Source organism: Eumetopias jubatus, unplaced genomic scaffold, assembly GCF_037043125.1.
Source record: "Eumetopias jubatus isolate StellerSeaLion01/CBP00866 unplaced genomic scaffold, mEumJub1_p1.0 scaffold_6, whole genome shotgun sequence".
Classification (NCBI taxonomy): Eukaryota; Metazoa; Chordata; class Mammalia; order Carnivora; family Otariidae; genus Eumetopias; species Eumetopias jubatus.
Window position 1 is genome coordinate 14903753 of NW_028274812.1, and position 22963 is coordinate 14926715.

The window sequence follows — 22963 nt, forward strand, 5'->3', positions numbered from 1 at the left end:
TTCCTGGAGTTTTCGTCCCTTCTTTCTTTTCCTTTCCTTTCCTCTCCTCTCCTCTCCTCTCTTTCTATCCTCTGCTCCTCTCCTTCTTTCCTTCCTTCTGGAATAGCGGCACTGGACATAAAACTTAGAATCAATAAGCAGGTCACCCGAGACCCCGGGGGAGGCTTGAGGGCAAAACTGGGAGAGATCCACTGTGTGAGGCTTTTTAAGCCAAGACCCTCTGGAGGAAGAGAATCAACACTTAACTCCACCAAGTTGAGCAGGACATCCAGGGGAGAGCAAAAAGGAATTAATAAAAGAAGGAAGGAAGAACCAAGCAAGAACAAGCACAGTAACTAACTTGCAGGAGATTTCTTTCCTTCCTTCCTTCCTTCCTTCCTTCCTTCCTTCCTTCCTTCCTTCCTTCCTTCCTTCCTTCCCTCCCTCCCTCCTTCCTTCCTTCCTTCCTTCCTTCCTTCCTTCTTCTTTCCTTCCTTCCTTCCTTCTTTCCTTCCTCTTCTTTTTTTTAAATTAGAACAAAATAAAATTAAAGGTACAATCTTGCATTTAGGTTGGCCTGCCATACCATGCCTTTGTTTTAATATAATTACATGTTTCTTTTTGTTAGTGTGCATTGCTTAAAAATTCAAAAGATAAATAAAGGTTTCATCACATAAAGATATATTGTTTAAACCAAGTAGTTTACTTGGGAGGTAACCCCAGGAAAACACCAGTAGGGACTGGGGGAGAGAGATGAGGAAGGAAGGGCAGCTGATCAAGGGAATGTTCTCAAGCAGGTTACCACAGCAGACAGCTGGAACTTAATCTGGCCAGGCAGTGCTGGGAGCCAGCAAAGAACACGTGTCTCAGAGTTACCCACCGAGGACTGGAGAACTAGAATGTTTGTCAACAAACTCCCATGAGTCAGGAGGGCAGTGGAGGGCTGCTCCCAGGGAGGGCAGCAATCCCTGGCACTTCTCGCCTACATTGCGCTCAAGCTGAGCGGGCACCAGGGACCAGAGAATGCCCTCAGGCCAGGAGGCATGGGGCTGGCAGTTGGCAGGGTGCTGCAGTGGAATGGTTGGAGGGTGAATAAGGGTGGAGCACAGAGTCTCTGCTGCAAAACAGCCCAAAGTATGGTAGTGAAATTAGGCACACATGATTAATGGAGTCAAAACATAACATTCATATTGAGAGAAGGAATGCTTAATTTATCTGGAAGAGAAGTAGAGGGTTAGACCAGTTCAGAAAACATTACCCTATTTTTCCGTTGTGATTTTCAAATCTCCTGCAAGTTAGTTACTGTGCTTGTTCTTGCGTGGTTCTTCCTTCCTTCTTTTATTAATTCCTTTTTGCTCTCCTCTGGATGTCCTGCTCAACTTGGTGGAGTTAAGTGTTGATTCTCTTCCTCCAGAGGGTCTTGGCTTAAAAAACCTCACACAGTGGATCTCTCCCAGTTTCACCCTCAAGCCTCCTCCTGGGGTCTTGGGTGACCTGCTTAATTGATTCTAAGTTTTATGTCCAGTCCCGCTATTCCACCTGTCATCCTGGACTTCACCATCCCTTGCTCCCCGGGGTTATGCTTGCCAGGGACCCAGACTCAGATTTGATGAGCCCTGGCCATCCTGGCCCACCCCCCACCCGGCCCCTGTCCGATCTGTGGGCTCCCTGCTGGCGGAGTGGACAGAGCAGACGCATAAGAGAGATTGGACAGATTGGACTTATATGGCTTCTCCGTGATGTAGATTATTGCCCTTTCTCATACCTTTCAGTCAACTCGAAGGAGCTCTTTCTAAGTGGACGAGTTATCAGGATGATGTTCGACAGTTTTCCAGTTGGATGGACAGCGTGGAAGGCAGCCTAAATGAATCTGAAAGGCAGTACGCAGAACTGCGGGAGAAAACAACAGCCCTGGGAAAAGCCAAGGTGGGAGCTGGATGTCAGATTCCGTTTGTCCTCTGGCAGGCTTCTTCAGAATGCCTAAGTTAGTGAAAATATGACTACCTGTGCGCCAGGGCCGTACACATAGGTAGACTGTATTTTGGGCTTTTACTATAATTTCTAGTGGCTCCTTAAACCAGACTTTTGTTTATGACGATTTTATTAGTGAGTGAAAATCTCCTTTTCCAGGAAAACTTCATAGATGTTCTATGATACATGTTCTATGATACATTTAAAATTTGGCAACTTGAAATATCTTTTATTATCTTTAGCCTACTCCTCATTAGGAGGTAAAAATGCTTTCTTTTTATCACATCTTTTGTACTTTATTGTACATTTTCATGCTTATATTAGTATAGTGCTACATATGTGTTTTTAAATAAGTTGATAGATAGATAGATGATACATATGTGTTTTTAAATAAGTTGATAGATAGATGATAGATATTGAGGATATGTTCTTGAATCCTTTTGTTCATAGTAGTAATCAAACATACAATTTTGGAGACCTTTGATTTATATCCTTACTCCTGGGGGCATATTTACTGGATGACCTGTTCTACTTCAACCTTACCACATCCTAAGCAGTACTTATTACTTCTACCCCCAATTCCTTCAAATTCTGATAATCCAATCTCAGTCCATTTGTGTCACCCCATGCTGAATATCCTAAATTAGGAACTTCATTATCTCCAGTTCCTTCTTTCTCATTCCCCACTTCGAATTAGGCATTAGGTCCAGCTGATTTTATCTCAGAAATGCCTCCTGACCATAATCCATCCTTCTTTTCCTAATTTGCAACAGACTCCTACCTGTTCATTTTGTCTCTTGTCTGCATCTACTGTTATCTTCATATAAAGGTGAATGTCTCACTTTCCTGCTTCAGGGCCTCATTGTCCCCTTGTCTGTGGTATCCAACCCGTCTTCCTCATCTAGTTTGTAAGAATTTTCACAGTCTCCTTTGTCACCCTCATTTCCTTCACTCTCCCATTGTCCTTCCACCCATGCTTCAGCCTTACTGGATTTCTCACTACTTCCTGAAAATGCCGCTTCAGACGGAACAGAGATTTCCTGCCTCTACAGTAATGATCTAACTCTGCCTCTGCAGCCAGAAACCTTGCACTCACCTTTCTGAATTGACAGAAGTCTTTTTGTTACGATACCACCACTACACTAAGCTTACTTAGTTCTTCTGTTCTCTGTTGTTCATATCTCTTTATTGATTACGTAGAGTATATGCTCACATCTCTCTCTCCCTTAGTAGATAAAGGTACTTAATTTTTTTTTTAATATCCCACCATTTAGCTCTCTGTCTGACACAGAGCAAATGCTGAATAAAAGTTATTTGAATTACTAAATTGCCTTATGGGACCTATGCCAAGTTACTTAACATTTTAGGGTCTCATTTATGCATCTGAAAATTAATATAATCATAATTATCTACCTGGTAATATTTGATAATGATTTATTGCCTAATTAATTAAATTATTCATCTATTCAATAAATACTAAGATCTTGCTATGTGCAGGCATTGTGCTCAATTCTAGGTAAATAAAACAGAGAAGAGCTGTATTCTGGTGGAGACACAAATACTTTTCTGAGTGCCTGAATAAATAAATAATTATAACTGGGGATAAGTGCAATCAAGAAAGAAGGCTGTGAAAGAGTAATGTGCACAGAGCTATTGCAGACTGCTTGGGGTTGAGGGAGGGAAAGAAAAGTCCTCTCTGAAACAGCAGACTTGTAGACCATGCCAAAAGGAATGTTGTGCAGAGTAATTAGTCTGGGGAGGAGGTGAGAAAAGAGCAGTCCAAATGGAATAATCAGCATGTCCTCAGGCCCTGAGGAGGGAGAGAGTCTGGCTCAAGAAGGGAACTGAGAGAAAGGCCACGTGTTGCTGGAATAGAGAATAAACAGGTGAGCTGGCAGAGGAGCAGGACCCTGGCCACGCATCGCCATGTGGCCTAGCCTGAGGATTTCCCCTCGATCCTGACAGCCCAGGGAAGACAGCCGATGCTTTGAGCCGTGGAGTGACAGGATTCCATTTACAGTTTTAAAATCTTTTCTCACTCAGGCTGCTGTGTGGAGTGGGGAAAAGGAACAGAGCAAGAATTGGTGGCAGGGGATCTGCCTGGCAGGATATAGCGGAAGTCCAGTAAGAGACAGTAGCAGCATGGGCTAGGGAGTTTGCAGCACGCATGAGGACAAGTGTCAGGACGCAGGATTTCATTGTGGCTGGAATGACAGAGAGCAGGGAGAAAGGGTGACTTCTAGTGTCCTAAGATGGCCATCTGGGTGGCACGTGGTGGCATTTACTCCTTGAAAAAAGACTGAAGGAGAAGGGGATTTGGGGTTTGGTGGGGGCTGGGGAGGAATGGGAGTGGAGTAGAGATTGGGAGCCCATTTTTGGACAAATTAAGTTTGCAATATCAAAGTTATTTTGAATCGGAATCTCAGACAAAGTTCTGAGCCAGCTATCAAACACACACACACACACACACACACACATGGATAGATAGATAGATAGATAGATAGATAGATAGATAGATAGATGGGTCTATTGATCAACTTATCTATAGACAGATAATCTAAGGTCACTTGTCAACTACACAGTTAAAATATGTTAATTTTAGCAGTATTACTGATAAGATGGTATACGTGGTAACTCCTTTATTTTCTTTTAAATGTTCTCTAGTTACTAAGTGAAGAAGTGCTGAGTTACAGCAGTTTGCTGGAGACCATTGAACTCAAAGGGGCTGGCATGACAGAACACTATGTCACCCAGTTAGAATTCCAGGATCTTCAGGAACGATACAGAGCAATCAAAGAGAGGGCCAAGGTATGGCTAACCATGTTCCCTGAAGACTCACTGAAATAGGAGGGGCTAAACCCATGCTTATTTAGACTCATTTATTTGCAGGAATGATGATTTGTGAAAGCACAGAAGAACAAATGAATTTTAATACTTTAAACAGTGGCAAACCCAAACAAAAACCTTCAAATACTGTTAGTACATGAAAGTTACTGAAGGAAAATAATTCTGCATAAAAATTCCCAGAAATAAACCAATTTAAGAAAAAAAATTGGACAACTTCATAAAGAAAGTTCATAAATGTTTTAATATGTCTGGTAATGAGAATTTTCTAAAGCAGAAAATAATCACAAATAATATTTATCATTCTTCATTTAGGCCTCACAAAGAAACTAAAAATAACTTTCAAGCATGTCCTACTTTATTAGACAAAGTACATGGAAAATTAAATCCACAGTGAGTGCCAGTCCTCACTTACAGCACAATATAAGAATTTCAGTTTTCTTCATTAGCAAAAGTGTGTTCTTATGACAAGTAAAGTTAATTCATATTTTGGCATATCCATGTTACATTTCATAAGGAATTCAGAGATCAGGTAGTTAATTCAACAAAATAATCTTCAAGGCCTCTTTTCATCCTGATATTATGTTTTTATATTTTTTACCTAAATCTTAAAGCTTTATTCTTCTAGGAAATCATACTCCAGTGATTTAATAATCATGTTTTCCTAAAATTCCAAAAGTAAGTTCTTATATACATCAACACTGTGTAGTAATGTTTTCCTGTCTTAATCATCTTAAATGCTGATAATAGGAAGCAGTAACCAAGTCTGAAAAACTAGTTCGCCTGCACCAAGAGTATCAGAGAGACCTAAAGGCATTTGAAGTTTGGCTGGGGCAAGAACAAGAAAAGCTTGACCAACATTCAGTTCTTGAAGGTGATGCTCACACTCATGAGACAACATTGCGGGATCTTCAGGTAAAGTCTACTTCATCTTAAAGGAATTTTCATTCTGAACATGCAATTATAATTTTAAGCAATGGGAAGTTAATGTGATCTTGAATCATATGAAGAGCTTATAGTTATTAAAGGAGATCCTGATTCACAACGTTCTGGCATCTCAGTTGTGCATGCTAGTTGAGATCTTTGGTGGGCAATTTAGATAGAGCAGGACTGGAACTTCAGGAATTTGTTCAGCTACTAAGGTGGCCTCTGACAGCAATGGCTAATGGTCTCATTTATGGTTTTGACTGGCCCACCTGCCTGTTTTTCCCTAAAGGATGAATTGGAAGTGGAACTTAGCAGCAGGAATCAATAGAACATGACATTCCTCAAAGTCAAACTGATGACACCATCTAATTTCAACCAAAAGCTCCCACACTGCTGAGGAAGGAATTAGAGGGACTAGAAAAAGTGCCGGTGCGCAGGGCAAGATGACAGACCTAGTGGGTAGTGGTCCTCAGCCGTTCACTCATTTACTTATTCAGCATTTATGGAAAACCTCATGTTGTTCAGACACTTGTCTAGCTACTGCACATAAAGATAATTAAAATATTATTTCTGCCTTCAAGGAACTTGCCATTTAGTAAGAAATGCAGATCTCTAGGCAGATCATTTTGAATAATGTGATAAGGAATACACTAGTTGGACAGATCTTATGGGAACATCAAAGAGAGCCCCTCAATCTTACCTAGAGAGATAGGGAGGGGTTAGGAGGTGTCCTTAGAAGAGACCACCAGGCACACACAGAAGAGAACGGAGAAAGGCCAATGAGACAACTCCACGTCACCAGCTGTGCATTGGAAGCTACTGACAGAGTATCAGCCCTGATTAGGATTGGTTTGAGATTGGGCAGGATGTACCTAGAGCTTGCACAAAGCAGAAAAAACAAGGACTGGAATGGTTATAACCAGCATATAAAATTTCTGGCTATTTCAGAAATGTGTGTATTGGGGAATGTATAATGGCAAGAGTACAAGTTTGGGATGAGGAAGTTTGGACTCTAATGCTTGATGGGACCTGACACTGGAAGACTTTGGGCAAGAGAGAACCTCTGTCATTCAGTTCCTACACAGAGTTGTCATGAGGAAGGATTAAATGAGATGGGAGAAAAATCTAACTTAAATGATGCTCCATTCATGAAATATATATGAAGTAGAAATTAAAAGGGTCCCAATTCATTAGCTTATGTAAGGATCTAATCCATTCTATTTCAAAATAATAGGTACTCCAGTCTGCCACATGCAGCAGTTGTAATTTATTTTACTAGAGTTGGCTTTGTTTTTGCTAAATAACCCCTCTCAGCACTTCACTTCAAACTCTTGGCAAGCAGATACCAGCTCTCTTGCCTTCTGTGTGGGAGCCGGGCCAAAAAGTTACTTGTCGCCAGCAGATGTTTCTCTTGTTCTGGTCAGAAGAAAATGTTTCCCTTCAGTCAGTAGCAGTGTGGCCCAAACTGATACCCACCTCTCATTTCGCCATGCCTTAGTTCTTACATTGTCTTATTTTGAGTCACCACAAATCTTAAAAAGGAAGGAAGATGCTCGTGGTGGAAAAGGTGGTAGGGAATTGTGATATTGCAACTGCCCAGCAGAGCTTCTTTGGCCTCCTAAGGTCCTATAGTACGCATAGTGGTATGGGGATCGGCCAGCTGTGTGGAGTATGTTCACAAATTATTTTGTGTAAACTGAAGGCCTAATCTGGGTCATAGAACATATAGATTTTTAAAATATTGAGCCATATTTTTCCTTCAGAATAAATAGTTGAACCATGTGATATATAAGAATTTACCTAATACAGTGATGACTCATATAATAGAGAAAACTGTTATAAAATATGGAAAGAGTGATAATTGGGAAAATTAATAAATCAGAGCGAGGACCAGTAAGCTACAGCCTATGGCCACGATGCCTAGATTTTCAATAAAGTTTCATTGAATCACAGCCATACCCATTCACTTATATATCATCTCTGGGTACTTCTGTGCTGCAATGACAGAGTTAAATAGTTGCAGCAGAGATTGTATGGCCCTCAAAGCCTAAAATGTTTACTGTTGTGTTTTTTATAAAAAAAGTTTGCCAACCCTGAATTAAGAGAAAATATTGTATTAATATTGTACTTAACTTTAAAAAGACTAAGAATTTTGGAATAAAATTTCTGTTTGTGGACATTTTGATTCATATTTTACCATATATCTTGTTCTTTCCCATTTACAAAACATTCACATTACAGCATTCTTGGAGTGACATCATAGCTGAGGAAAAACGTATCCATTAGTTTGAACCATAAGAGATCGCTATTTTTGTAGATTAAAGAAATTGTCAGATATCAGCAATTTCAAATGGCTTGAAGTGATATTGAAGATTTTTTAAAAATGATACCATATTTTAACTAAATATGTCAGTATTTTTAACATTCTTGGTGAGACTTGACTTGGTTCCTTTCAACTTTAGGTGATCAGATCAAGTAACACTGTGGATTCTTTAAACATTGGAAAAACAAGTATATAATATTGTTTTGCCAACATCCTTAAGGATGTAACAGTTTTCCTTTTTATAAAAATAGTTTCTGTTCTTCAAGACTTGATTCATATCACATTCACAGGGTAAATCTTTGGGACTTATGCTTTGGTGGAAGAAAAGGTATTTGCACCTGGGAGCCCTAGTGGGCAGGTGTGATGATCAGCCTCCCAGATTTGTATGCCCTGTGCTCTCCAGGGCCAATTTTTCTTGACCATCACATCCCCTAGAACAGCTTTGGCAAAGGATCCCTCTTAGCAAAAACAAGGGTCCATGGTTCCTTTCTGAGCCTCAGGTATAGGACTGATGCCATTCAATGTCAAAACAAGAAGCCTAGGACTCTCTGAGTAGTTTGAGTCATGACAAGCCTAGGTTATTCTTTAAAAAAAAACAAAACCCTTTATTCACAAGTGTTTTTGCCTGTAAGCTGACAAGTCAAATTTCAGAAACTGTTTCTAAGATGGGGTATATGTGTGTGTACGTTTGTGTATGTGTGCATTATGATTATTTTACTGGAAATATTTATGAGTCTTTCCCCTGACTCAGGAAAACAATGTTCAGGGTTAGATACCTGTTTTTTTGTGTAAGACAGAATAAAATAATTGTTTTCTAATGTGAAGTTCAAGCTGGCACAGTTGACTTAGGTGAGATATGATAACTTGCGCAGGTGTAAAATATGAATGAGGTGTGACAGCCATACCTTTCTTTCCCTTCTCCCCTGCAGGAGCTACAGGTGCACTGCGCAGAGGGGCAGGCCCTGTTGAATTCGGTGCTACACACCAGAGAGGAAGTGATACCATCGGGCATCCCCCAGACCGAGGACCGGGCTTTAGAGTCCCTCCGGCAGGACTGGCAGGCTTACCAGCAGAGATTATCTGAGACCAGAACTCAGTTCAATAATGTAGTCAACAAACTGAGACTCATGGAACAAAAGTATCAGCAAGTAGATGAGTGGCTCAAAACACTGGAGAACAAAGTGAGTGTCAAAACAGGACGTCAGTCTAGCCGGGCAACCAAGCAGATACAATTACATCAGATGAAGGTACAACTCCTGTAAATTCTTCATCTTTGTTAAAGCAGCAGTGACCTCACATAGTTTGTTTCATTAAAATATTTAGTAACTTTTCGTCCAAGATTTAAATTTTGCAAAATCTCTTTCTGTTTGCAACAAAGAATTACTATGTAGAATATTCTTTGACAGCAATTATTGAATAGAATCTTACATTAGTCTTTAATAAGGTATAATTTAATGAAATATTTTATATTTTCTTCCCATACCCTATTACCTTGTTTTGTAAAGATACATGAATGATAGTATTGAAATCACTTAAGTTTATGGTTCTGATATGAAATTGCTCTAATGTAGTGCATTGAAATAATACCTGATAATTAGTTTTATCTAACTTTTATGCAAATTTAGTAGGCATGATCAAAATAACGCTTTTCCTTTGGAATTTCTTTTTTTTAAGATTTTATTTATTTATTTGAGAGAGAAAGAGAGAGAAAGCAGTGTAATATATACAGTAGTGTAATATATACAGAAAAGTACCCAAATAAGAAGTGCCCAGTTTTTAGCATGTTGTAATACAATTTTTCATGAAGGTTATATATGGTATATTTTCAAAATTATATCTCTGAATAAGTATATTCTGAACATACACTAAAATAATTTCCTATTAAGAAGATATTATATATTTGTCTAATGCAATAATGCCTAAGATTGATCCTGTTTCTGTCACGTTTATGTCATTTCAGAAGTGGCATGAAGAGGTAACCGCATACAAAGATGAAGTTGAGGAAGTGGGAGCCAGAGTGCAGGAGATGCTGGATGAGAACCATGTGAGCAGCCGAATGGGCTGCCAGGCCACCCAGCTGACTTCCAGATACCAGGCCCTTCTTCTCCAAGTGCTGGTGAGTGGGCCACCAGCTGCTCGCTTCAGGCCAGCAAATTTCACAAGCGAAAATGTTCTCCCTTGCATTAACTTCTGGTGAAGACACACATTTAGCAAGAAAGGCATTGCTATAGGTCTGTAATTTACTGTCCAATTCTGTTTTTCCTTTTAAAGGAACAAATAAAATTCCTGGAGGAAGAGATCCAGAGTTTGGAGGAATCAGAATTATCCCTAAGTTCCTATTCTGATTGGTACAACTCTACTCATAAAAACTTCAAGAATGTGGCCACCAAAATTGACAGGGTAGATAAAGTGATGATGGGGAAAAAAATGAAGATGTTGGAGGTAGGTGTGCAAACATTGGACTTGTCTCCCAGCTTTTGTCATTCCACACTGCTGCTCCATTCCCTATGCAGGCATTGGGAGCAAGAGTGTTCTTCCCTGCCCCGGGATGAGTGATGGTCCATGGCTCACGCTTCACTCCAAATATTGAGTTATAATCTCTGTAAGGCTAAAAGCTGACTTTCAGTTATTTGTGATGTCATGTCATCTGAATGACTTAGACTTGATTGCTTGTGTCTGAATTCCAGTTTGACACTTAAATATTAAGAGAAAAAAATTATCTCTAATTCACGGGACCACATATTAACAAAAGAGTTTTTACTCAGATCTTTAGGAGTCCTACTAAGGATGAGAAGAACATCACGTTCTTATTTTAAGTCTCTGATTTGGAAATGTTACAGTGATCAGGACTTGTTAAAACCTGTATTAAGTAAAAAAAAAAAGAAGATTCTGATTCCTGGCAGATCACCTCTTCATAAAACTTCAAAAACGTATCTTAAGGGGAAACTTGAGAATGGCGACTTGAAAGCCTTTTCTTTAAAAGGAGAGAAATACTAACTCTATATTTGCTTCCTGCTCACTCTCTTCCTCAGAGTTTGCTAAAAGACATGGAGAAAGGCCATAGTTTGCTGAAATCAGCCCGGGAGAAAGGAGAGAGGGCTCTCAAATACTTGGAGGACAGCGAGGCAGAGACATTAAGGAAAGAGATCCAGGAGCACGTGGAGCAGTTGAAGGAACTGACCAGTATTGTCCGAAAAGAGCACATGACTCTGGAGAAAGGCCTTCTTCTAGCAAAGGAGTTCTCGGATAAATACAAAGCACTAACTCAGTGGATATCAGAATATCAAGAAATCCTACACACTCCTGAAGAACCCAAAATGGAATTATATGAGAAAAAAGCTCAATTATCTAAATATAAGGTAGTGTGTTGTTACTCACTGACAAATGAGTGGGAAGGTCCTGCACACAGGGACCAAATGGGAGGAATGTGATTCCTGGTGTGTGTCACCCTTAATGGGTGCTAGAAAATATCCTTAACATGTCCGTTCCACTGTGAGTGATATAGATTTATCTAGTTATGCTACATCAGACTTATTTTTCCATTCAGGAATCATATTTGCCTGATATTCAAAGATTGTATCAATAAATGGAGATCTATTCTGACAGTCTGATTCAGGTACAGGGCTACTCCAGATAAGTCTTCCTGGCATCAGGATCTCACACCTATACATTTTATCTCTTTCATACAGACTTTCCTTCATTTTTTTTGTACCCAATGCCTATAAGCTGATCTATGGTAAATTGAAAATGAGATAGCGTATTTGTAAGAAAATAAATTCTAATTAACCAACTGTGGCTAAACATCTTAGAAATTAATTTTTGAAAGAATAAATGGTGATACGGATATGGCTATATATGATATGTAGAGAGAGATATTTCACCTGCTTAAATCTATGAAAGAATTTGTTGAGGCTTATATATGGAATAATTTGTCTTCTAAATTTGACCCAAGTTTAGCAATATTTTTTTAAGAATTACAGTGTGATGGCTTACCTTGGAACTTTTCCTGTTGGAAGCTTTTTCCTCCTCTAGCCAATAGTCTATTCCTTTCCTTGTTTTTGTTTGTTTGTTTGTTTGCCAAGGGTAACAGTATGTCTTTGAAGGTGCCACATAAGACCACAACTGCTTTTCCCTTTTTTCTCTCCCCACTGCGTTCTTAATATATTTAAATAGCACTTTTAGCCTGTCACAGCAATGTTGCAGCTGGAATCTGTCTCTCTAACTTCACATCCAGTTCAAGCTGCAGTTAACTTCATGAACTCAAAATCAAATGATAACATCTCACTCCCTTTTGTGTTGAGTTTTCTTTTATCCTCCAGTGGAAGAAATGAGGTGCAAGCCAGAAATATGAACTAGGTTAAATTTAGCCAAAGGTAATTCTTTTCCATACATCCTTCTCCACATGTGAGGGGCTATTTGATGTGTTACTCTTACTCTATATTTTAAAACTTTATAAGCCATAAAAATTATTCTTTAATGTTTTACATTTATCGATTTATAAAATATGCATCAGAGCTTTATTTGAGGTAGATCGTCTCACACGTGGCACAGACATCTGTATATATTCACCGTGATCGTGTAAGTTAGCTGGCTCTTTTTTTTTTTTCCTCTTTGTATTTCAAGTCACTTCAACAAATGGTGCTGTCCCATGAGCCCTCGGTAAGATCAGTGAGAGAGAAAGGTGAGGCTCTCCTGGAGGTCGTGCAGGACGTCACTTTAAAGGATGAAATAGATAAACTTCAAAGTGATTACAAGGACCTCTGTGGTGCAGGAAAGGTAAGGAGAGACCAGAAATTCAATAAAAATGTGCTTATTTGCCAGAAAACGGTCTTGCCTTTTTTTTTTTTAATCTGCCAGGGCTGGTGTAAATCAGTCTTTTTCCTTTTATTTAGATGGTCATTTTAAACGGTATGATGATTATGCTTTTTCTGTTCCTAGTAATTTTTTGAAATAGGTAACTGTACCTACCCTATGAGTTGCATGGGGTTTTTAAAAATATAAAGCAGTTCTGAGTATATTTGTGGCTTGAAATTCATCTCTAATGGGCACTTGGCTTCACAGGAACATGTCTGCAGCCTCGAGGCAAAAGTCAAAGATCACGAAGATTATAACAGTGACCTCCAAAAAGTAGAAAAGTGGCTGCTGCAGATGTCAGGCAGATTGGTGGTGCCTGACCTCATGGAGACAAGCAGTCTCGAGACAATTACCCAGCAACTGGCCCACCACAAGGTACGCCTCATCGCTAAAGAGCTGAAGAATGCAGCGTGGCTTTAGCAGCTATGCCGTGTGTGTGTGTGTGTGTGTGTGTGTGTGAGAGAGAGAGAGAGAGAGAGAGAGAGAGAGCGCCCATCTCTGGATCATAATGACCATACTTAAGGAATCAGGTCTGAGTCTCAAGAACATCTGAAAGCTGAGAACAGTTGAATGTCCCTATTTCTGTGAAGCAACAACAGTTCAATCCTGGCTTTCAACTTCTGAACACATTGTGGCATTTTTCCCAGCTAATAGTTTTTTTTTTTCCTACAGAATTTAATATTTATAAAGTAATTTATCAGAGAAAGAGATTGTCTTTATTTTAGAAGAGTGTAGCCAAAGATAGAGTACAGGAATAGTAATCAGAAAGGCTGGATTCTAGCCAGACTCTGTCATTCCCAGCTCAGGGAACTTAACCTCTCTGAGTCTCCTCCTTTCGCTGTTCTGTAAGAATGATACCACCCCCATCACACAGCTGTTGTGGTCATCACAAGCGATGATGTACATGAAAGCATTTTGTAAGCCACAAAGTATGATACTGATACACAGTGTTCTTATATTTATTAATATATATTTGTAGTAATTATATGTGCCAGATGACAGATGTCATATGGTCACAATTTTACGGAGCAATTTTGGTGACCTTAATGGGAAACTAAATTGTAGTCATGATGTGGTGACTATCTAGTGTGTCTTAGGAAAGCCGGTTAACCTCTCTAGGCTTTAGGATTCCTTATAATGTAGGAGGAAATTTTATTTAGCAAATACGAATAAAAATAGAAATATAATATATTCTGTTAGGCACTGAGGAAATACCCTCAGTCACCTCATGATGTAGTGGTTCTATAACAGCTCAAAGACAAATGGTTCTTTTCAATATGGTGGATATATGATAACAATTAACCCAGCACCACCACAAAAAAGTGGTGGACTCTGGGCTGCTGAGGGACCACTAGAGTTTCTCTTAAATGTATTGATGTATCCACCCAGGAAACCTTGTGCTGGAATGTGCCACTTGTCATTAGTATTTTATAGCATTAAGGAAATTAAAGCCTGATTTGAAAAAGTTGATTCCCTGCCCTAAGTGGTCTATGGAGAGTGCTCACTAGAGAACACATGTGGGGTAGTGGTGTGACAAGCTGGAGTCAGACAGCCCCAGGTCCAGAGGCTGGGACTCTGCCATTTACCAGCTGTATGACCTTGAGCACATTATATAACCTCCCTGTCCTTCAGTCTCCTTATCTGTAAAGTGAGGATAATAATATACATTTATCAGGATATATATATAGTTCCTGGACTATACCAGGTGCTTAATAAATGGTGCATGGTAAATATTATTTTTATTAGTATAAATACTATTCAATATAAGTTAGATGTGATATAAACAAATTACTAATTAGATATTAAATTATTATATCAACCAGATATTGTATTATTAGATAGATATTATTAAATTGGATTAAATAGTAATTAGACTATTTTAGGTATAAATTATACCAGAATTATAATTTATAGAGCTGAAAAATGTGTGAACATCTTTTTTGCTGATAATAATGCCATGGAACATATATCTCTAACTATAACTGAGATCAGCCATAAATTCACTCTAGTCTTAGTGGTTACTGCATCATCCTTATATATCTTATTCCATTAAACTCATTAACCCTTCCCATTCAAGTATCCCTGAAAACATACATTTTTTGTTTGTTTGTTAATATGGTAACTAAGACAAATTGCAAAACTCGTTCAAAAACATCATTAAATAGTGAAATTATTGATTTTAAACTTTGATAAATTGGTCATTTAAAAACTGAAAATGGAATTATGAGAACTCTGTATTTCTTTCACTTTTGCAGGCAATGATGGAAGAAATTGCTGGTTTTGAAGACCGCTTGAACAATCTTAAAATTAAAGGTGACAATTTGATCAGCCAGTGTGCAGACCACCTTCAAGCAAAACTAAAACAAAATGTGCACGCTCATCTGCAGGGCACAAAAGATAGTTACTCAGCTATCTGCAGTACAGCTCAGAGGGTGAGTACACCTGGAACATTCTAGAATGATGATGAACTAAGGAGAAAGTCTGTACAATCTAGAGGTTTTAAAAAAATAGCTTTGATCTTCAGCTTCTAGGTTAGTTTTGTTGTATGTCCAGACAGGAAATAAGAGGATAGGTTTCATAGGCTCCGTGTGGACACAGAACTATCATACATTTGATTGATATGATCAAGTGGTGAGTTTCACACACTCAGTTTTACCCAACCCCTTTATTTCATAGATTGATTATGAAAATTTTTAAAAATTTCGTTTTGCTTTTATTTGCACACTATCAATGCTTCTAATTGGCCATTTATTCTCCAGCACCAAAGTAGGCTTATTCTGTAACTTTCACAATAATGATTTTCTGTCTAACTCTATGCTGCCTAGGTTCTACTCCAATTCAGTATTTTTATGAGTTCATATAGAAATCGGATGGAGTTAGTACCAAATTTTAGTTATAACTTAATGGGTGTACTTCCATTAAAATGGAATTCTTAATGTTATAGAAATAAGTCTAAGATGAGTACGAATCACTCTTCTAACAAAAATTAGGTAAAATAAGTGAATTGTTTTTTATTATTTTGGAATTCTTAAGTGGCTTTGCAAAAAGTCCATGTATTTTTGTCTGGGCTAGCCAGTAAGAACTGGAGATGTACATGTGACATAGGAAGAATGCTCTGTCTTCATCATGATTGGAAAAAGAAAAATGCTGGGTGATATTAGTTGACTTCCCAGACTTGAAAAATTCACCTTCAAAAAGTTAAGAAAAAGGAACAGGGGAGGGGGGATGGGGGATGGGGTAGCTGGGTGATGGGCATTAAGGAGGGCACATGGAATGAGCACTGGGTGTTACATAATACTGATGAATCACTGACCTCTACCTCTGAAACCAATAATATACTATAATTAATTGAATTTAAATTTTAAAAAAAGGAAAAAAAGTTAAGAAGAAAGAGGGACAAAGTAAATCTAATAGATAATTGCGGATGAGGACACCGAGGGGAAAAGGGAGTGAAGCAAAATAAAACAGCATGGAGCTTTCTGGTGAGCTGCTTAGTGCCCTTCTCCAACAGAGATTATTTTGAACACTGACTGTAGCAAGCACACATTAAGGATTTCACAAATTGAAAAAAAAATTTGGTAAATGTTCAAAAGACAAACACATAGCTTAAAAATAAATTTTTAAAAAGCAAATGAAACTCTAAGAACATAATCAGAACCTCATAATAGAAGTGTGTAAAAATGATAAAGAGAACAAAACACCTTTTTTCTTTTTAGTTCTGCTAGAATAAGAATAAATAAGAGACAGTGCCAATATCAGATGAAGATGATGAGTTTAATAGATGACAGAGAAAAGCAGAATTCAGTTATTGTTTCACTTGTCTTAATAAAAAGCCGGACTAACTTAATTTCCTTCTTTTTTCTTTCTTCTTTTTTTAAATAGAATAGTTTGCTCAGAAAAACATTATAGATATATTTCACCTTGATTTCAGGGAGACACATATAGGTTCTCGATATGTCTATGGATAAAATGGAAATTGGTTGGCTGGTTGAGGATTAATTAATTGAATCGGCATACTAGAAAATGTTTGCATTATTCTGGATCATTGTTGTCCTGGAACATAGCTCCTAAAATGAAATGAGGGCATCCAACTATCCCTTTCCTTATGTGGTAGTTTAGTTCCAATTTGACCATATTCTTTTTTTTTATTTTTTTAATTTTTTTTAAAAGATTTTATTTATTTAATTGACAGAGAGAGACAGAGAAAGAGAGGGAACACAAGCGAGGGGAGTGGGAGAGGGAGAAGCAGGCTTCCCGCCGAGCAGGGAGCCCGATGTGGGGCTCGATCCCAGGACCCTGGGATCATGACCTGAGCCGAAGGCAGTCACTTAACCAACTGAGCCACCCAGGCGCCCTTGACCATATTCTTAAAACAGAAGCATTTCAGTTAGAGAAATATCAGTTACCTTTTCATGATATGGTATTTTATCTTTATGTTTAGTTTCTAGCTTCAACAAAAAGTGCAGTTATTATACCATGGGGGTGGGTGGGGACTGCAAAACCTCTGATTTATGTTTGACAATTTACTTCAAAGATGTCTTGTATTCTAATACATTTCTACAGTTACATTAACCCCGCCTACATTCTCTTCCCCCAGTCAGGGTATTATATTACAACGTGGGGGTTGAGAAATTATAAATTGAAGATGGCCACTGAGCTTTGCAACATTTTGGAACTTATGCAAACTCCTTAGATATGTATATGGTACCGGGGAGTCCTGCAGGGAAAATTCATGAACTTGTCCATGTGATTTTTATAGAGATCGGCAGAGATTTTTTGAACATTCTCATAACCACAGCATGATTGTTTTGTCTCAGGTGTACCAGAGTTTGGAACATGAACTTCAGAAGCACGTTAGCCGACAGGACACTCTGCAGCAGTGCCAGGCCTGGCTCTGTGCAGTCCAGCCAGATCTAAAGCCAAGCCAGCATCCACCTCTTAGCAGGGCAGAAGCCATGAAGCAGGTAGTAGACTCCTGAAAGTTTATGTTATACTGTGATTGATTCGTTCAGTGAAATTGTATTAAGTACTTATGTGCCAGATTGTGTGCCGGCTCCTGAGTGCATAAAAGTATACATAAGGTCGGAGCTTGACTCTAGTAAAGTTCATGTTCTAGCTAGGAAGATGGACCTGATACTGATGGTCAGCCTGGTAGAATAGAAAGAGCATGGGCACTGTGGCCAAGATATCAACTCTAGTAACTACTCAGCAGGGTGACCATGGGTATGTCACTTAATTTCTCTGAGTCTCGGTGGTTCCATATGTAAAGTGATGATTCTAAGTATACTTACTTCTGAAAGTTATGAAAAAATTCAAACGTTATACCACAATGTACATGATTTGTAAACAGAAAGGAGGGATGGTTTGTGTTCCCCATGGGACATTTGGCAATGTCTGAAGACAGTTTTGTTTGTCATCCCTGGGAGTGGTGGGGATGCTGTTGGCATCAGCCAGGGAAACTGCTGAGCACCCAGCAATGATCAGGACAGCCCCTCCAGCAAAGATTTACTTGGCTTCAAATGTCAATAGTTCCAAGGTTTAAAAGGCGTAGAGGCATAAACCCATCAAATTCGGATGTACGGTCGACTACCCTGTAAGGTCTTCCATGGTTTGCCCCCTGCCCTACCTCTTTGATCTTTTCTCCTACTGGGTCACTCTGCTCCAGCCTCAGGGCTTTGCACCTGCTGTCCCCTTTATCACCCCATGACATGATTTGCTCCTTCCCTGAATTCAATTCTGTTCCTCAGAGAGGTCTTGGAGGTACATTCTTCCCAAAGTAACAGTGCCTTTCATCATATTCACTTTCCTTTATTCTGCTACATGGTGTTTATCACTACCAAACATTGCATTGCATGTTTGTTTATTTGTTTATATATTATCTTTCTTTCTCATAAGAATGCAAGCTCCATGGAAACAAGGGTTCTGTTTGGGCTACTTCTTTGTACCCAGGATCTAACATAGAGCTTGCACACACTCTGGGTATCTTCACAGAAACACACCTCTCTGTGTTTCTGTGTATGAAGATCCACCTGTATCAGCCTTTCTTGGGGTTATGAAAAGGGAAGAGCACTGTATGAACTTTCTGCAGAGAAAAAGAGCCCAGCCATCTGCATTTTTACCAAACTCTACTGAAGTCTACAAATGCACAGTGACCTTTTCCTTTCTGTCTCCAGAATATGCAAAAACATGTGACAAAGCAGGCCAGGGTAGGCTACTGATCCTTTCTCTGAAATGGAAAACAAGCTAGAATGAGAGCAGAGAATCTGGAAAGATTGCAGAAGTTTCTTGGGTGTTCCCCTTCCTAGACCATACAGACTAATTACATTGAGAAGCAGCTGCTGGACAAATGGATCCCTGCCAGGAATGCCTTCCTGCAAGTCACCAATCTGTGTCATTTATAACAAGGGTGAAAATATTGAGCATAGCAAGGTTATTTTTGAAATGTCAACAAAATACTACAAATGGTACAAATATTTGCTGTCTAAATATAGCATGTTTCTCTTTTAGTCTGACAAGTTTGGTTTTTTTTTTTTCAGGTCAAACACTTCAGAGCTTTGCAGGAACAGGCAAGGACTTACTTAGATCTCCTCTGCTCCATGTGTGACTTGTCAAACTCTTCAGTGAAAACCACAGCAAAAGACATTCAACAAACAGAGCAAATGGTAAAAAGTTAAAAAAATCGCATTGGATTTGTCTGTTTTATTATATCCTCTTGCCTGATGTTAGATGCGAAAGAAAATATCTCCTTGGATTATTCTTCCTGTGATGCTCCTACAGCTATTATAATAAATAGATATTTGAGTTTCAACTAAGTCACAGAAAGTAAGCACACTGGTACTAATGCCACAGAATTGGAACATTTTGTTCCATGGGACTGCCAATCATTAGTGCCTCTTTCCTCTCCTCTTTTCCCCTTAATTACCATTCTCTCCCCCTCTTTTCTGATTTTTCCACTCACATTTTTGTTCTTTTTCTTCCCCCAACTTTTTCTTTAGGTAATACTTAATATAAAAATGGTTCCTGATTCTTGCTTTATATTAGGGATGGCAGAAAATGTGCCATCCGTCAAGACCCTCCTAATCCATGGGCAGTGACTGAGTGTGGTGTTGAGGATTCTGAAGCTGTGTCTGGGCTCCATGGGAAAATGTTGTGAGGAGTTCGCATTACTCACCCACAGCAGATGGCAACATAGAAGCCAAGTGTTCCCCAGCGCTGCCTTAAATTTTGTCAAGGCAATACATTTAGGTTTAGACTTGGTTTTGATATTTAATTGTTTGAATATTCACAGAACAGTAAAGGGATATAAAGGAAAAAAGTATTGAAGAAGTCAAATAGTTAAATAATAATGTAGATATTAAAATAATGTGGTTTTTGGGCGCCTGGGTGGCTCAGATGGTTAAGCGTCTGCCTTCGGCTCAGGTCATGATCCCAGGGTCCTGGGATCGAGTCCCGCATCAGGTTCCCTGCTCCTTGGGAGCCTGCTTCTCCCTCTGCCTCTCTCTCTCTCTCTCTCTCTGTCTCTCTGTCTCTCATGAATAAATAAATAAATCTTTAAAAAAAAAAAATAATGTGGTTTTTTCTTACTTTTATTATCAAAGCAAATCTCTCTTTAAATCCTTATGAAAGATGATGTAATTCATATGTATTTCTAAAGAAGTGATTTATTGAAATAAATTATCTGATTTTGAAAACCAGTGAAGCTGATCTAAAAATATATCCAAAGCATTCATTACTTGGTGTTTTGTAATTATCAACAGATGCACAATAGCGAACAATATAAGTCTTTTCTAGTTAACCCCAAGACCAAATTCATGAGTCAGTCAAGCAGATGTGTCTCCTAAAATGCCCGATATAAAAACCACTAAGGCAGCTCTGACCTAATAAATTGTTAAAACTTCTAGAACTTCACAACTAATTGAAATCACATGGCATAAGTCTTAGACACTTAAAGTCTTTAGAAAATATAAATATAAAAAGAAAATCTGCTTTTCTTCAAGCAAATAAAGAGTTCATTTTGGCTTTATTACAGAGTGTGTGTGTGTGTGTGTGTGTGTGTGTGCGCGTGTGTGTGATGTTTGCATATACATGCACACATGTACATGTATGTTGGCCTGTGTACATGGACAGCCTAAAGGATTACATGTCTGATTCACTGAACCTAAATGTTTCTGTCTATTGCTGCTAAATTTTGCCTCTGTGTTCTCTTAAGATTGAACAAAGGCTTGCCCAGGCACAGAACTTAACTCAGGGCTGGGGAGAGATCAAGCACATGAAGGCTGAGCTTTGGATTTACCTCCAGGATGCTGATCAGCAACTACAGAATATGAAGAGAAGGCACTCAGAACTGGAGCTCAACATTGCACAGAACATGGTTTCCCAAGTGAAGGTAGGAATTAATGGGTCTCCAGAGGAGATAAAGGAGACTACAACTGGTTTGTGGCAGCCAATGTCCTTCAACATTAGTATAGCTACTTAAGGAATGAGATAGAATCAGAACAACCTTCATTTGGTGCCAGGAAAGGACAGATGAGAAAGTAAACATTCAGATATTTTCTTGGAGCTCCAGTTAGCTACTTGGATTGAAGAACATTCACTCTGTAGTTTGTTTCTGAACAAAGCAGTTGTGGTTTAGCCAATAGAGCCAGAAGACGCCGCCACTAAACAAACACAAAGCCTTATTTTTTACTAGCTTTTCATCACAATATTGCTAAAGCTGTAGGACTGTAAATGTATCAATTAATTAAATCCATCTAACCTATAAAGTATGTATTAATATATAATTAATTTTATGGGGTGCCTGGGTGGCTCAGTCATTTGGCGTCTGCCTTCGGCTCAGGTCATGATCCCAGAGTCCTGGAATCGAGCCCCACATCAGACTCCCTGCTCAGCCAGGAGTCTGCTTCTCCCTCTCCCTCTCCCCCTGCTTGTGTTCCCTCTCTAGCTGTCTCTCTGCCTGTGTCAAGTAAATAAATAAAATCTTTAAAATATATACATAATTAATTTTAAATGTAATAAAAATAGAATTTATATTATATATTTATATACAGCTTAAATGTAATAGAAAATTACCTAAAGTGTATTAACTTGATTGGAAGTTGTACCAGATTTTTAACAAAATTTAAGATTTATGTTTGTCATGATTGTGAGCATTTTTTTCTACTGGAATATTGTTTGCATATGCAGAAAGAAGAAAAGAGATAAATTAGATTTTTTTTCTCAAAAGCAATGAACTTTAAAAATTCTTAGAAAACCAGGACTGCACTTTAAGATAAAAATAGTACTTTTTTTTTTCCTTAATGACTATAGTATTGTTTCATATTTATCAGTTTTCTTTATACTTTTCAAAGTAACATAGTAAAGGAAAATACCACAGTTATCCTTTGATTCTTATGTACCTGAAAATTTGTACTCATAAAGAGGTATGGTTTTTAGACTTTCTCTTTGTCCCTCATGACCCACTCATTATACATTCTTCAGATACTTGAAGTGTTTGGAAGTATTATATCTATGTCTCATTCTGTATTTATTGGATGGGGGGTGGTTATTACACATCATTCATTTTGTTGTTGTTGTTATCCTTCAGGATTTTGTTAAGAAGCTACAGTGCAAACAGGCATCAGTGACCGCTATTACAGAAAGGGTGAATAAGTTAACCAAGAAGCAGGAGTCTCCTGAACACAAGGAAATAAGTCACTTAAATGACCAGTGGTTAGATCTGTGTCTTCAGTCTAACAATCTGTGCTTGCAAAGGGAAGAAGATCTTCAGAGAACAAGAGATTACCATGACTGTATGAATGTTGTTGAAGTGTTCTTAGAAAAATTTACTACAGAATGGGATAACTTAGCCAGGTAACAGCAGTTCTCCAGTGGCTCACCAAAATGCTAAGCCATAAATTTCCTAATTTTTAGGAAAATCAAAAATTTTAAATATCTATTGTCTATCGTTATAAATACTGATAAAATATTATTAAGAATCTAATGTTGTCAGATGGATACAGAGTCATGATTTTTTTTTTGCTCAGTATTAATTTAACCAGTGAGTAGAAGGAAAATGTTTGAAAACAG

General features: G+C 38.5%; 1 protein-coding gene across 1 annotated transcript in view; it reads left to right on the top strand.

The window, feature by feature from the left end:
* SYNE1 (spectrin repeat containing nuclear envelope protein 1) overlaps positions 1-22963 on the top strand; it is a 454522-nt gene that overhangs the window by 246911 nt on the left and 184648 nt on the right. Inside the window, exons 61-74 of the mRNA XM_028103363.2 lie at positions 1752-1905; positions 4615-4758; positions 5545-5709; positions 8974-9291; positions 10005-10160; positions 10316-10486; positions 11077-11403; positions 12668-12820; positions 13106-13273; positions 15154-15330; positions 17716-17862; positions 19435-19560; positions 21108-21284; positions 22482-22747. Coding sequence (XP_027959164.1) covers positions 1752-1905; positions 4615-4758; positions 5545-5709; positions 8974-9291; positions 10005-10160; positions 10316-10486; positions 11077-11403; positions 12668-12820; positions 13106-13273; positions 15154-15330; positions 17716-17862; positions 19435-19560; positions 21108-21284; positions 22482-22747 — 2649 coding nt within the window. The remainder of the gene's footprint in view (positions 1-1751; positions 1906-4614; positions 4759-5544; positions 5710-8973; positions 9292-10004; positions 10161-10315; positions 10487-11076; positions 11404-12667; positions 12821-13105; positions 13274-15153; positions 15331-17715; positions 17863-19434; positions 19561-21107; positions 21285-22481; positions 22748-22963) is intronic.